Source organism: Prunus avium, chromosome 6 (genome assembly GCF_965620075.1).
Source record: "Prunus avium chromosome 6, drPruAviu1.hap1.1, whole genome shotgun sequence".
In the NCBI taxonomy this organism is placed as follows: Eukaryota; Viridiplantae; Streptophyta; class Magnoliopsida; order Rosales; family Rosaceae; genus Prunus; species Prunus avium.
In genome coordinates, this window is record NC_142289.1 from 35357775 (window position 1) to 35373714 (window position 15940).

The 15940-nt window shown below is 40.5% G+C and overlaps 3 protein-coding genes and 1 non-coding gene across 4 annotated transcripts; 2 read left to right on the forward strand and 2 right to left on the reverse strand.

Moving 5' to 3' along the window:
- The first annotated feature begins 373 nt into the window (after positions 1-373).
- ATL63 (TOXICOS EN LEVADURA 63) lies at positions 374-1919 on the forward strand. The gene has a single exon (XM_021960643.2). It carries the CDS (start codon positions 473-475, stop codon positions 1448-1450), a length of 978 nt encoding a protein of 325 aa, XP_021816335.1. The 5' UTR covers positions 374-472; the 3' UTR covers positions 1451-1919.
- Positions 1920-6777: 4858 nt separating this feature from the next.
- Positions 6778-6851, reverse strand: TRNAI-UAU (transfer RNA isoleucine (anticodon UAU)). Its single transcript has one exon. It is a non-coding gene; the product is annotated as a tRNA-Ile (tRNA).
- Positions 6852-7608: 757 nt separating this feature from the next.
- ZIP6 (ZIP metal ion transporter family) lies at positions 7609-9724 on the reverse strand. The gene is made up of 2 exons (XM_021960644.2): positions 8885-9724; positions 7609-8098 (listed from the first exon to the last, which is right to left on the reverse strand). The coding sequence occupies exons 1-2, from the start codon at positions 9611-9613 to the stop codon at positions 7784-7786; spliced, it is 1044 nt and encodes a 347-aa protein (XP_021816336.1). The 5' UTR covers positions 9614-9724; the 3' UTR covers positions 7609-7783.
- A 1454-nt stretch (positions 9725-11178) lies between these two features.
- On the forward strand, positions 11179-15240 carry LOC148294105 (uncharacterized). The gene is made up of 2 exons (XM_088254730.1): positions 11179-11624; positions 11934-15240. Exons 1-2 carry the CDS (start codon positions 11179-11181, stop codon positions 15238-15240), a joined length of 3753 nt encoding a protein of 1250 aa, XP_088110856.1.
- The last annotated feature ends 700 nt before the right edge of the window (positions 15241-15940 follow it).

Here is a 15940-nt window from a genome sequence, read left to right on the forward strand (position 1 = left end):
ACTCAATTCTCTCTCTCAGCAGCACATGATCACAGAAAATACTTGACCCAAAAAAAAAAAAGGATCACAGAAATAAATAACAAAAAAATTTAATTTAATTTAATTTAAATACTTTGGCTTCTTTATATCTCATTCGTTAAACTTATGTAGCCATATTTATCCATCAAATAATGTGTCTGTACACGTATTCATATCTCATATTTGAATGAATAAATTACTATCACCTTATTGAATTAGTGAGTGTTTTAAACATACTATATTAAGAGAAAGAAATCGAACAAAAGACATCATGTGCATAGATAAATGCTACCAACCATTAAAAGTTAAAACTATTAAGCCCACTACATTGTACTCTTCAACCTTCATTGCTTGCACCTTTTGTTTTTTGGGTATTCTTCATTGGTTTTTTAATTTTTTTTGTTGGGTAATTGGCAGTTTCTTCAGTCTTCATTTATTGACTAGCTCCATTCATATGACCCCATTATATCTATCTAACCTTTTTCAGTTTTCAATTCTCACTCCCATCATCATCATCAGTCCCCTCCACACTTACACCAACTTAGCAAAACACCAATCCCTCGTAATGTTCAGTCCCACAGACACGCAGCAGCAGCAGCAGCAACCCATCAACCCACTCAAACAACTCTTTGCCACCATTTTCTCATACGACGGCAATGTCTTGCTTGCTGCCTTGGTCTCTCTTCTTCTCGTCATTCTCTTTGTCCTCCTCCTCCATGTCTACGCAAAATGGTTCTTAGCCCAAGCTCACCACAGGCGCCGCCGCAGCTCCATGACCGTCACCCGGGTTCTCGGCCCTAACCGGTTCCAGCATTTCCACACCTTCACCTTGGACCCAACGTCAACAAACATCAACAGCCTCTCGGGCTCTGCGTCGTCGAAAGGCCTCGATTTGAAAACAATCTCTGCAATTCCTCTGTTCGTGTACAAAACAGAGGAGGAGAAGGAGGAGGAGAGAAATTATGAAAATGGGTTTTTGGAGATGGAGTGTGTGATTTGTTTGAGCCCGTTTGAGGACAACGACGTGGGGAGGAATTTGCCCAAATGTGGTCACTCTTTTCATGTGGAGTGCATCGATATGTGGCTGGGTTCACACATGAACTGCCCAATTTGCAGAGCTCCGATAGTGACCAGCGCTGATGGGATTGGGATGGGGATTGATACGACGTCGGATCAGTTGGTGGGTGAAGAAGAATCGGTTGTAATTGATGTTTTGGATTCTGGGTATGTTGAAAATGATGATCTTGTTCGTGTTGGGGTGATGAGAACTGATTCTGAACCCACATCTTCATCTTCTTCTTCATCCTCGTCCTCATCGCCATTAACGGTGGGTTGTTCATTGAAGAGAATGCTGAGCAGAAACAGGCCAGAAATCAGCAAGGTTTTCCCAACCACAAATGGGAATGATCACAGCAACCAAATGGATGATTGATTCAAATCAGAGTGAGATTTGGGGTTTGTTTGTAAACCAAATTTGTATAGATTTCTTGCAAGCAAGCAAGCCATACATGGAATCTGTTTTTGTGTGTGTTGTTTATTTTTGGTGCGTCTCAGGGATGCCTTTTATTGACGTGAGTTATTGAGTGACTTGTTCATACTTCTATCTTTCCTGTTGTTTATGATTTTCTGATGCGACTTCTGCTCAAAATTTTGGGTCAGTTTCAGTTTTTGAGATGCAAAGGCAGGAAGATATCAAGTCTCAGATGTGACATTTATAAATAGTGTAGAGTATGGTGGGGGGTTTTAACAAGTATGCCAGTCTGCAGTTTTGTTACACCAAAATGACTAAATAGTCTCCAATCTTCTCATCCCAAAGACTCCATTTTCAGGCACAACACAATGCTGCAAAGTTCAGAAACACACAAAGGTGATTGGAGGAGCCTCATCTTCCTTCATTTGGACATTGTTGCACTAAACTAATTGGTCTTATTGGTTGGCATTCTCTCATCAAGTTTGTAATCTTTGAGAAAACAGTCTTAGCTTAGAGCCAAGTTTGTAATCCCTTGTCAATTCGGCAAAGGGTTATCAATTGGCATATAAAGAAAAAGTAGGCCATACACACTAATATGGAGCCCTTTTGGCAAAACCTCATGTTTGTTTAGTGCGTCTTAAATTAGAAGAAATATCGACATGTTTAGTGTGTGTGAGTTCACGGAAGTTCTTAATCAAACTATCAAACAACAAAAAGCTTGGATTATGAATTCGAGGAATGAATTCGGATAAATTCGAATTAAACTCGAGTGGTTCAACGAAGATGTAATCCAATCTATATATACTTGAATTTGGGGTTTAAGCTCAAGCGTTTTTGTGGAGGATATTGATATGGTAGTTGGGTTGTGACCAGTTGATCAATAATAGAATAGGTAATAGGGGGGTGGGGTGGAAGGAAGAGAGGTGCTGTGGGTGACGTGGGTGAGGACGAGGACAAAGGGTGCTGTCAAGTCAAATCGTCCATGTTTTCTGGTCAATGTTTTGGACCATTGCTTTCGCATATATGTGAAGGACAATGGTCAAGAAGAAGAACGAACTCTTCTCTCATGGTGCCTTTTCTCTTACATTTAATACATATCCTTGCCTGGACTTCCGGTCCTCCTGCATTAAATTTCCCAAAAAAATATTGCCCTTTATTTTGTGGACGAATCATGATCTCTACGCAAAAAAAAAAAAAAACAAAAAAAAAGTGTAATATGTGTGTTATACAAATCATTCATGTGATTATAGGTAAATCTTAAGGTAACCCGTGTGGTAAAAGAATCATACACGTGAGAGTCCGTTATTAATCTTAGTCAAAATCAATATGAATTTCATTCAAAAGTTGTACGAGCGGCATACCATGTATGGACAAAATTTGAGCCTTACTATTAACTTTTGGATGAAATTTGAATGATGAAACCATGATTTTGACCAAGATTGATAAAGGACTCTTAACACATTTGTATAATTCACACTTTTCTTACTGCACAGGTGACTTCGAGACATCCCTATAATCATAAGGAATAGGAAATTCAATGTTAACTTAGAGCAAGTCCAGCAGTGGAGGCTGGGCTCGGTCTGGGGGGTTTGGGTGAAAAAATGATTTCCAGCAGAGCAGGCAGGCCCGGGCAGGAGGTGGATCCTAGCAAACTGGACTGGCCTGAGGGTGAGTTCAGCATGTGTTGTGAGTTCAAGCCCGGGTTTGTTAACGTTAGCGATGACATCAGCAACAAAAATAATTTTAAAAAAATCTAAAAGAAAATATAAAAAAATTCAAATTTTTTAAAAATAAATAAATACTTGATCATATTTTTCACTTCCCACATCAACACTCTATACAAATTTATCTCCTCATATCTTATGTGAATAGTTGTTGCCATGGCAATTGATGGACACACCACAACCTTTTGCAAGGACAGCCACTATTCATGTGAATAGTAGCTGCTCCATTCCCCACTTGCCATGGCAAAGAATTCACTGCTAGAAGTGCTCTTATGAGAAGGAGCCGCCTGAGAAAGGCATATGGGTTGTAAGAAATATATTTTCCTCGAGAAAAGCAAATGTTCAAAAAACTATTCTTCAGCATAATTGATCGTACGGGAAGTGGATGTTCATCCAACTGCCATATACACATGCATGCTGCAATTAACCTGTAGCAATTTGGAAACGCCAACTTTATCTTTTGTTTCTTTTTTTATTTTTTCTTTCCAATTTGGTGAATAACTTGCATATGCAATTGCCAGGGTTTGTGTCAAAAGACACGTTGACACAATGGGACTTTTTACTCATGGAAGGAAATTAAATATACAGGACCCTCTAAAGTCTAAACCGCAATTTCGGCACCTTATAAATATATAGGACCCTTTAGATTTACTTATTTGGACAAGTGAAAGAAGATTCATACATGTAAAGTTATATAAGCAACAATATAAATTACTGCCTTTAAAAAGTAAAAATAAAAACTATATACGGTACCTTACTAGTTTCATTTCAAGTTGTGCTTCGTGAATTTTTTTTTTATCCCGTACGGTGTGCTTGTTTTACATTAAATTAGATTGGATAATTCACTAAGGGGGTGTATTCAATTGTGATTTTAATGGATTGTTTTGAAGCTTAAAAGTACATCGGTATTCAATTAGGACTTTTAAGTAATCAAAAGAAAAAGTACCGTGGTATTCAAAAACGTACTGATTTTGAGGTATTTCATTAAATGATGTATTGTGTGAGACTTTTGAGTGTGTAATATAAATACAAAATCACATAACAAATCTCATCTTCCTATGCATGATTCTCATATACGCTCTCATACTTTTTTTTCCCACTATTTTTGTATGCTTTCGACTGTACATAAAAAAAAACTTTTCATAAGAGAGACGATAAAGAAACATTAACAAGAAAGACGATATTGCCTTTTCTGGAGCTAATGGGCATTTTCCAATAGCTCTTCTTTCCTTGTAGACAAGCTTATTTGTAGCAAAATTATATTTTCGATACTTTTTTTTTAATATTTTTAGAATCTCCTGCTCATTGTAGACATTTCCTTGCAAGGAGTTGCAGCCCTCCACAACTCTGGTGGTGTGCCCACAAGTTGCTTGATCTAATGCGTCAAAGAGGCTTTTTTTTTTTTTACTTTTTTTTTTAATTTTATGCGTAGCTGCTGCACATACAGCGCACATGGCTAAATATTTTTTCTAATTCCCTGTCCCAAAACGTTTGGGACCAGGACAAAACAAAAAAAGAAAGAAGAAGCCTTACCCACAGTCTAGAAGAAACGTTGATAAGGTGCAAGGTGTTTTTTTCACTCCACAGTTTTGGTTCATGCTTTGACAAAAACTAGGAGTAGTCATCGGGTTGGGCTAGGAGTTTTCAGTATGTTTCGTTATTTGTATTTATGGTGCTATCTGTTTTGCATTAGGTGTTGGTGGTTTTGGATGTAGCTTTTAGCCTCTACTTAAGCTTTTGTATTTCTATTGTTGGTTTCTCAGTTGTGTTGTGTTTCTTTAACGTATTCATTCTGGCCATGTGTGGCTATGTTGGGACATTGTTGATGTCGGTGTACTCTCCCTGGACTAACCTTTGATGGTTATTGTGCCTCCATCTTTGTATTAACCCTAAAAATTGGGTATCTTTATCCTAAAAATTGGGTATATTCCTTCAAGTTATGTATTTAGATGAATGACGATGGGTGATAGAGTTCAAGTTTGTATAGAAATATAAGCAAAATTATGTAATTGCAATTTATTAAAATCATAAGTAAATTTAAAATCATAAGTAAAATCATGTAATTACAATCTATTAAAATCATGAGTAAAATCATATAATTACAAATCCGGCTGAAATCCATTACATTAAAATCATGCAATTAAAATCTATTAAAATCTCAATTGAATACACCCCCTAAATTCCTAAATACCAAACGCGAACCAGAACCCACAATAATCATCACCAGAATAACTCAACTTTCAAAACTATAAACGATCTCCGTGTAATATTTTGCTTATTTCAATCCTTTTCAATATATATATGCGGTACCAAAAAAAATAGTAAGATAATTAGTAGATGCGGTAAAATTCAAGATTGACGAAATTTTGCATAAAACTTATAGCTATTGTAGTTGTGTGGTTATTCAAATCATCATATGCGTACAAAACCTAAGGAGAGTTAATCATAAATTCAATGAAGAGATAGATGTATATATAAATATATCTAGGGAGAGTTGATGACTCGGAGGGATAATCTACAAAGCGGGCAGCTTGACTGAACTCTGAGCCACTTGTCCACGCACTCAGAATGATATGCATGGTGGCACTTTGGTAACACCTTGACCTTCTCTTCTCCTTCAAATACCACAAGACAAATACAGCATTCAATTTCAGTGGCTTCAATGTCACCGGCATTAGGGTTAGCGATGACCACCGACCGATGCAAATAAACTGGCAAGCTTTCAATGGTGGCAGCATCAAGCCCATGAGAGTGTATTGATGATGCAGAATTTGCAGCCACGGAGGTTGTTGTTGTTGAGGAGACGACCTACACAAGCCCAATAAGCATGGAAGAAGAAGATGGTTATGGTGAAGATGAGAGAGAAGAATAGGAGGAGTAGAAAGAGGCCTCGGCTGTAGATGTGGAAGTCAGAGTGGTTGAGGTCGGTGAAATGCCACTCAAAGAGTTTTGGGAGGCCATAAGAAAGAAGTAAAGCTTTTGGATAGGTTCTCTTGGTTTTGAATAAATGGTGGTGATAATTGTGGCGGTGGGGTGCTTTGTATGCGCTTTCTTAGTACTCTGTAGGGTATGTTCGGTAGTACTTACGTACAAAGCACTTTCATCAGAAGTCCTTCTATGAAAAATACGTTGGAATTAAAGCGTTTTTGGTTATCTGAAAACGCTTTATCGGTGGAATCCAAGAAAGGGAGATTATATTGATTGCAAGTAAGGGCTCCCATTTTGAGTAGATGCCCATATACACACGTCTAGTGCCTTTAGGCGTTAGGTAGTTGCGAGCATTTGTGTTAGTGCCATTTCTGTGTGCTCTCACTTGAGGCTGTTTCTTCTTCTTTTACTTTGGTGAGTGTCGATTTGAGCTTTGTTTAAAGAGATTGTTGTCTAACCAAAGATGAGAAAGAAGAGCTTTTCTAACAAATATGTGTTTAATTTGGTCATCTACTTCTTATATTGGGCCAACTTCAATGAAACAAAACCAAACTTCCTGGGCCTTTTGTTGGTCCAGAATGTTCTCTTTTTCAAGTAGTCCAAAAAAATAGAGGATTAAAAGTAATCGAATCAAATTGGTCCCGGCGGGGCTCGAACCCGCGACCTTCGGCTCATAAGACCAACGCTCTAACCAACTGAGCTACGGGACCGACTTGCTAACAAGTATCGCTTTAATTTATTAATGTGAAAATCGGATCCAATTAACCAATTAAATGTTTGCTTCTATCTCCCCTATGATACATTTATGGCTTCTAAATATGTAAGCTTATACTACCTTCAATCTCGCCGCGGATCTGAATTGAGTAATGTTTAATAGAATTCAATGACGCCTATTTTCTAAACGCCATTAAAATTACGTCATCAAAAGATATTTCTGTTGTATAGTAATTAGCAGAAATATGCTGAAATGAATTACTTATCCACAGAAGAGTAAGGCTCAAAACTGTTTTATCATTCGAAACGAAAACTTGAAAGGTGATAGTGAAATATATGCAGAAGTTCATAAAGACGCTGTCCATTGAACCACTGACTGAACAAACGTATCAATCTGTATGATCTGCTGCATGCACTTTTACTTTTCGTGTTTATTAGTTGGAGATGACATAGAAGGCAGAAACTGGAAGTAAAGCAAAGTTAAAGAGAGTGGGGCCAACGATGTGTCATGAGCCTAAACCACTAACCAAACCGATTTTGTCCTTAATTACTTTCTAAACCATAACCAACGAAAATATACATGCAAATGTGAATTAGGTTAGTTGGTCATAATTGTGTACCCGCCATGTTTCACTTGAGTTCAAAACCCTTCCTCGTCAAACAAATAAAAGAAATTAAAGGCACAGACTAAGAAGATTCATAAGCTTGCACAAAGTTCTTTGGTACGTCGATCGTTTCACAACTCACACTCCATCTCATATAAGTGGATTGCATCTCTATTAGAAGATTTCGTGATCACCAAATTGTACATGTACGTAACACTACTACTCACAACAAGCTTGCCTAGTCGCCTAATCGATGAACATTTCACACTTCACATTATACAACCCATGATATGATTATTATTATTTGCAAAACAGAGGAAATTTTAGGCCCAAAGGGCAAGGATAGACATAGAGATAGAGCCGAGAACAAGAGCAATGAATGATATTTTTCGCAGCCATGAATCAGAGCTCATCAACTTGTTGTGGAAGAAATCAAGGGCTATAAGATCCACGAGAGCCATGTAGATAAGTACACCAGAGGACAAGGAGCCCAACAAGCCCTCCAAGATGAGGGCATTAGGGTTACTGTCGTCATAACCTGTCACTGAGAATAAGATCATCCCCAACACTATCCCCATCGGTGTTGTCACTGCAAACATGAAGCACATGTAGGCTGTTGTTCCCAACTTAAATCCTGCCTGCAATATCCTAACCCATATATGTCAGATACTATATCAAAATCAGTCCCTTTTATTCAGGAATCCGTTGATCAACGGTTCCGATTATTAAAAAATATAAGATGTAATTAACCCTAACAACGGTGTCTCACAAATAAACTTAAGCCATCAGAATTAATTCTGTACCCAAAAGAAAAATGATGATGTTAATATGAAGTTTTCAAACTAATCTATTTTTTACCCACTTCCGCATACATGTAAAGCACTTTAGTTTGTTAAAGTTAGCAACATTCATTCCAGGTGGTCTGAGAATTTTTTTAAGCCACGCGTCAATATCTGTCACGGGGGACTGAGATTTTTATCGTTTATTTTAGAATATTCATAGAATCCTACCAATCTAAATCTGCTTCGTTATTTTTGGCTATTAGTTTCTGATATTGTAAAATATTAGTTTGTGGATTCTTTCTTTCTGTACTTTTTAAAGTTTAAATCAACCACAAAACACTTCTTTATTATTTTACTCATTCGTTTCATAATTGAATGAATTCAAAACCCAAATTGCCTATTCATATCTGATGAAAGCAAAATTTGATATATTTTAATTTTAAAAGATTATTATTTTTAATATAAGCGATAATCTAAATTATAAAAGAAGAAGTATCTCACGCGTGCTATGTAAGTTCGAACTTAACATCACTCGTCTACATGTCACTAGAATAGACTAACTCATTTTAATTCTAAAGAGAACATCAGCATAATCGTTTCTTTCTTCTTATCTTATAATTAATGGATATAGTAGTCAATTACCTGAGCAATGCAGCCCCCAAGACCCATGCCTTCAAAGATCTGGTGAAACGCAAGCGCAGCAACCAAAGGCCTAATGGTGCACTGATTCTGCGACATCCCCAAAGTGACCCCAATAATCACCGAGTGGAAAATAATCCCAATCTCCAACACCTGAGACACAAGCCTCTGCTTCAGCCTCACCAACATTTCCTCACTACCCCCACTGCTATTGCTCTCCGCACCCCCCGCCACCGACTCCACATCCATCGCCAATTTACTACTATTACTAATACTATTCTTTCCCCCCAATTCCTCCCTCGCCCCAATCGGAACGACCTCGTATTGCCCGTGGTGGCCGCCACCGGGCTGCGATTCCATGTGGGAGGTCGCCGTGAGGTCGACGAGGAGCGCCAGCAGGGCGCCGACCATGGTCACGAGCCCCGAGAAGGGGTAGTCTTTCCAGGGGTGGTGGGAGGACACGCGGCAGTCGGAGAGCGCGATGAAGGCGTCGGGGAGCACGTGGACCAGGGAGGTGGAGAGGATGACCCCTGCCGCGAAGCACTTGATCAGAAGCGTGGTTTTTTCGTATGCGGGCTTTCCCTGGAAGTAGCGGGACAGGAGGACTGGCGACGAAATTCCGACGACGCTCGTGATGAAGATGACGATGATCGAAATTAGCTTCAGCTGCGAGGCGGCGTGCCCGTCTCGGCACGATAGGGTCCGAGACGTGTCCGATGCGCAAGCAGCCATGTCCGATATCCGAAACGCACGACTCGGGGCCGATATGTGTGGGTAGACTTGTAGTCTTCCGGAGGAGAAGATGAGAAATTAAGGAGGGAGAGAGAGGGAGGGAGAGTTGCTTGACCCGGGTGTTAAATGGTGTGGGGCCAAGAGGTGGGGCCTAGCAGTTACGTTGATGACGTGTTCACTAGACCGTGCTGGGCTATTGCATTATCCGTGAGTTTCCATTGTTGTGAAGTGTGAAGTGTGAAGTGTGTGTGTTTTCCACTTCCAAAATTTCTTCTTTTTTAGTAAGAAAAGTTTTCTACTTTTTATACAAAAAGATAAAAAAAAAAGAAAAAAAAGGAAGCAAAGTTATCTGCTTTTGTTGGTGTGTGGATTTGATTTTGATTTGTGTTAAATTTTAACTTAGCCCTTCGAAAATTTGTATATTTTAAATTAATCCAAAGTTGAACTTCCATTATATTTTTTTACTGTAAAAAATACAGAGATTTTTGTTTTCTTTTGAATTTGGTCATGTACGGATTCCATTTTGTTGAATGAAGGCGACTTGAGAAGAAAAAACAATACACAACAATTTGTTTTTGGTGGGTTCTATTGCTTTCACCAATTCAACAGCCATTGGATTCATGACACCTCATCTATTAGAATTGAGAAGGCAAACATTTCCTAGAAATTCATTAGAAAATGCAACAACTTTTCTTAGTGCCTTATTTTTTTAATTACAAGGGCATTTGGGATTATTATTTATATTCATCCCACCTCATTCATGCTATTTGAGCTTGAGCAAAACTTTTTTTATTTTTAAATAATTTCATTTCATTTGAGGGAATTTGCAAAATAGAATACTCCCAATGGCCAAGAAAGCAGAAGAGCCTTTGTATGTTTTAGGGCCTGAAGAATAAAGATAACGAGAGAGCACATTGGGACAAGCTCTTATACTTTGAGGCCAGATTTTTTGTTACGCAAGGCCAAATCAAAATGGAAAACATAGGCCCAGCAACAACTAACCAAGGCCTAACAAATTCAAGCTTAGCCAGCCCTGCCCTATTTGGTGGGTTCATTCAGAATTTCAACTATCCAAAAACAGATAAGCATAAGTCAGAAGAAATATGACAGACCACAAAACCCAACTCTTGATCAAATGTAGGGATTGAAGTTTTCTCAATGGGTAAGGGTTTTTGCAGGGCTTTGATTTTAATGGGTCAGGTATGAAGGATAAAAAATGAGTATAGAGACAGATATGGGGAATTTTTCGGGTATAGTGTTCAGGGAGGAGTGGGGATGGTATTCTAATGCCCCATTTTGAATATATATAATTTATTTTTCATATAAATATATTATTAAGATGGATGATGTCTTGGACAAGTAGTTTTGACACATATTAATTATTTTTTTAAATAGTCTTAAAGTTTAGTTAATAAAATTTGAATTGATAGATATGTTGTGCATATAGTACTTTTTTCTCATTCAACAAAGTATTTTATGTTGACTTTTTTTTTTTCATTATGGGGCAAGTTTGGGAACTCGTTCCCCAACAAAGGCGGGAATTGGGAATTCCCAATTTTAATATTATGGGTATAAAGGTGAGAATGCTTAACGAGAATGAGGATGGGAATGGTATACCCACCCCTAATGAGGATGGGAATGTTGATCTTGTGGGGTTGGTTGGTGGCCTAAGCTTTGGTGCCCTCGATCTTGTTTGCGGACTCAATTTTATGTTTATGTGCTTACAGGTTTTTGATATGCTTTTTCTCCTCCCACCTCTGGCAGCTGCGTCCCGGCGTCTTGTCTTCACCACCATCGCCAGCTCCTCGACTCCACGAAGGTCTCTTTTACTTGGTGACTCTTATGGGGTGGGGGATGTTTTTAAAGTGCTTTTGTCACTTATTACTTGGATTATGGTAGTGCTCTTTGTAGCTTTGGTGGCTTGTCCACCACCATTTTCTGTTCATAGCTTTGGTTACTGGTTCCTCTTCGGTGGGTGTGGTCGTGCGTCGATGCTGTTCAGTTATGGGTGGTGTGGCATCCAGGGCCGGCCCTTGGCTAGGGCAACTAGGGCCACGATTGAGAAGGGCACAAAAAAATATATATATTTGCTTATATATATATGTGTATATGATCAGACAAAAAATATATATATATATGTATGCCAACAGAGAGAGTAGACTGAAAAATCAAGAGAGAGAGGCATGCATATGGGTATGCCAACAAATCTTTTTTCTTTTTAGATTCTCTATGAAAACTGACTTGGTAGTCTACATTAATTGTTTTCCAAGAAGCACATGGACTCTTTATCTGTTTTGTCTGCTAAGCTTGGCGCCTGCAGGTATGAACTTCAGAATTGGAGCAGAAGAAAGTTTCCAAATAATCTTTCTCGCATTAACTATTTGACGAAGGAACTGGAGGTTCTTCAGTTAGGTGTGCATGGGGATAATTTTCGCCATCAGGAAGCTGCTATTTGGGATGAGCTTTCTTGCTTATGGAGCAGAGAGGAAATTTATTGGAAACAACGTTCTCGTTTAAACTGGTTGCAGGCTGGCGATGCGAACACAAAATTTTTCCATCTTTCGACCCTCCACCGCAGGCAACGTAATCGTATTGAGTCTTTACTGAACTCAGAGGGGGCTTGCATCATTGGGGACCAAGCAGTCGGGGATGAGTTTTGTCACTTCTTTGACGATCTCTTTAAGTCTCGGGGTCCTAGAAATTGGGGGGGTATCCTTCATTGCGTTCAGGGTAAAGTCTCAGATGCAAATAATACAAGGTTAACCGCTCCTTACTCTGTGGATGAAGTCCGAACAGCGGTCAAACAGCTTGGCTCACTAAAGGCGCCCGGCCCGGATGGCTTCCCGGGTCTCTTCTATGATCATTTCTGGGATATCGTTCAGCGCTCTATTAATGACTTGGTATCCGAGTTCTTTTCTGGTAATTGCAGGCTGGATCTCCTGAATCATACACACATTGTCCTAATCCCCAAGGTTCCTAAGCCAACCTCTGTTAATCATTTCAGACCAATCAGTTTGTGTAACAACTCTTACAAGATCCTATCTAAACTTATGGCAAACCGTCTCAAGCCCCTACTCCCGAATCTGATTAGCATGCATCAGAATGCCTTTGTCCCTGGGAGGCAAATTCAGGACAATATCCTGCTGGCCCACGAGGCTTTCCATTATTTGCGGCTCAAATCCTCCAGGAAGTCTTTTGAGCTTGGTTTGAAACTTGACATGAATAAGGCGTATGACCGCGTCGAATGGGATTTTTTGGAGGACACTCTTCGTAAATTTGGATTCGATAGCCGGTGGTGTTCTCTGGTCATGTTATGTATAAAATCTGTCTCCTTCTCCTTGGTCCTAAATGGGTCCCCTGGTAATCGCTTCTTCCCCTCTAGAGGCTTGAGGCAAGGAGACCCCCTGTCTCCATACCTTTTTCTTCTTGTCTCTGAAGTTCTCTCACTCAACATTATTAAGGCTACAGATAACGGGGTGATCCAAGGTATCAAATTGAGTAGGGGTTGTCCAGGACTATCCCACCTTTTCTTCGCAGATGACTCTCTATTTTTTCTGCAGGCTAGGCCATCCAATTGTATCGCTCTCAAATCTATTCTGGACGATTATTGCGCTGCCTCAGGCCAGGAGGTGAATCCTCTCAAGTCTAGTTTATATTTCTCCCCCACCACTGATCACGGTACCAGAATTGGCTGTGGTAGTATCTTTGGGATCCCTGCGACCTGTGATCCTGGGCCCTACCTCGGCCTCCCTACCTTTTGGGGCCGATCGAAGGTTGATGCCTTGGCCTATGTTCGGGACAGAATTACTCATAAGATCGCGGGTTGGAAACTAAATCTGTTATCTCAAGCGGGCAGGGAGGTCCTTATCAAGTCAGTTGCTACGGCCGTCCCAGCTTACCCCATGTCTTGTTTTTTACTACCAACCACTCTTTGCAATACAATCAATGCCGACTTGGCTCGCTTTTGGTGGGGCCAAGATGGAGATCATGGCAAAATTCATTGGCACTCATGGAGGAAGCTTTGCACCCCCAAGGCCGCTGGGGGTATGGGCTTTCGTGATCTACATACTTTCAATAAATCCTTACTTGCCAAGCAGTGTTGGCGGCTCTTGCGCAATCCAAATGCTCTCTGGGCTAGAATCTTGAAAGCTCGTTATTTTCCAAATTGCAGTTTCCTGGACGCGAAAAAAGGGGGTCGTGCATCTTGGGCCTGGAACAGTCTCTTAGTTGGTCGTGAAATTATTGCGTCTGGTGCTCGCTGGCAGATTGGCAATGGCCTCTTGGTGGATGTTTGGAAGGATCGGTGGTTAACTGGCAATGGCTCGGGAAAACTCTCCCCTATTCCCACCAATAACCGCTTTACTCCTCTGCTGGTTTCTGATATCATCAATGCGGACAACGGTACCTGGAACATCTCCCACATTGAGCCTTTTATTCCTTCCTGTGAGGCTGCCAAAATTCGTGCTACTCCCATTGGCACCCCGTCCACTTGTGACCGCTTGGTTTGGCCTGAGGTGAAATCGGGGGACTACTCTGTAAAATCCGGGTACTGTCATGCCATTGGTGATTCTCCCCTTGTCTCGATGGATAGAGCATCGTCCTCTCATGTCGTGAATAAGGAGATTTGGCGGGTGCTATGGGGGGCTCGCGTCACCCCAAAAATCCGTAATTTTATGTGGCGAGCTATTACGAACTCCATTCCCACGGGTGCAAATCTCTTTAAGAGGAAACTATCCCTCTCCCCACTGTGTCGCTTATGTGGCCTTTTTCCCGAGACTGTGGAGCATTTGCTTCTACTCTGCCCTTGGACACGAGCTGTCTGGTTCGGCAGCCCATTGGGGTACTCTCCTGACTTGGCGTCTATTTCCACCCTTGACTCCTGGTTATCTCGCCTTCTGAGTGGTATTTTTACGAACGATGATCATCTGAATTGGGGAATCTCCCATTTCATGTTCTGCTCTTGGGAGATCTGGAAGGCGAGGTGTCAGGCTATATTTAGGGGTCTCATGCCCTCTCCCCTACTGGTTCTCTCACAGGCCAACAGCCTCCATAAGGAATTTTCCCAGGCCAAGGATTTGGCAACTGCTGCTCCTCTCTTTATCAGGGGTGTTCCCCCCAGATTGCACTGGTCCCCTCCACTGTCTCCTTTCGTCAAAGTGAATATTGACGGTGCATGGGAGGCCAATTCTGGTTTGGGTGGGGTCGGTGTGGTCATTCGGGATCACAATGGATCTTTTATTGGCGCCACGATACAGCCTTGCAATCTCTCTTCTGCGGTGGAATGCGAAGCCCATGCTGCGATCGTGGGTCTTTCCTTTGCCTCTTCCCTGCAGTTTCAACATATTGTGGTGGAAACTGATTGCTTTGAGCTCTTTTCATGTATTAAGAATGATTCTGCAACTAGTAACTGGAGGTTCTATACTTTTCTTGCTGAGTTTCGTCGGTTGGAAGCTTCTTTCAGCCACTGTGATTGGAACTGGATTCGTCGTGAAGCTAACGGAGCTGCTGATGCTGCCGCCAAGCTAGCCAAACGGAGGTTGCGCCTTTGCAGTTGGGTTAATACTCCCCAACCCTCCTTGGTGTCTGTCCTATCGAGTGATGGCTTGCCTGCCCCTCCCTCTGGTTGAAGGCAAACCCGTGCAACCCGTGCTCTCCTTTTTACTCATTCCTACTTTTACTGTTCTTTTTCCTGGTTGTTGCCTTTGTTTGGCTTTTCCTTTTCTTTGTTGGCTGCTTTTGCGGTCCCTTTGCCTTTCTGCTCTTTTGAGCTTTTGTCTTTGTTGGGTTCTGTTTGGCCTCTTTTTGGGGCTTTTTATGGTAGTATCCGTTTGACCAAAAAAAAAAAAAGAAGCACATGGAGCAAACTCTTGAAATTAAAAGAACTTTTTTGTTGTTGTTGTGATTCTCTCTCTCTCCCCGAAAACAAAACTGAGTTGGAAAACAAAGCCATTTTGAGAAGTTGAAACTCACTGATTCTACTCTCACATAATCAAAAGCACCCATTGACATACAGAAACATCTAAAATACAGGTTTTATTGTTCTTTGTCTTCAAACATTTTTCCCTATTAATGAACACTGGAGACATTTTTCCTCACATTATTATCTTCGAACATTACAAAATAAGACCCAACGTTAAAAAAAGGTTCTAATAAGACCCAACGTGTTCTTCATTGCCTTTTGTAAACTCTTATAATTTGAATAAAATTAATTATTTGATTAAAAAAAATTAATTTATGAATAAAGGGCACACTCTTAGAGTTTTGCCCTGGCCTTCAATCACCCAGGCCCGGCCCTGGTGGCATCTACCTATTATTTTTCCTAGGTTT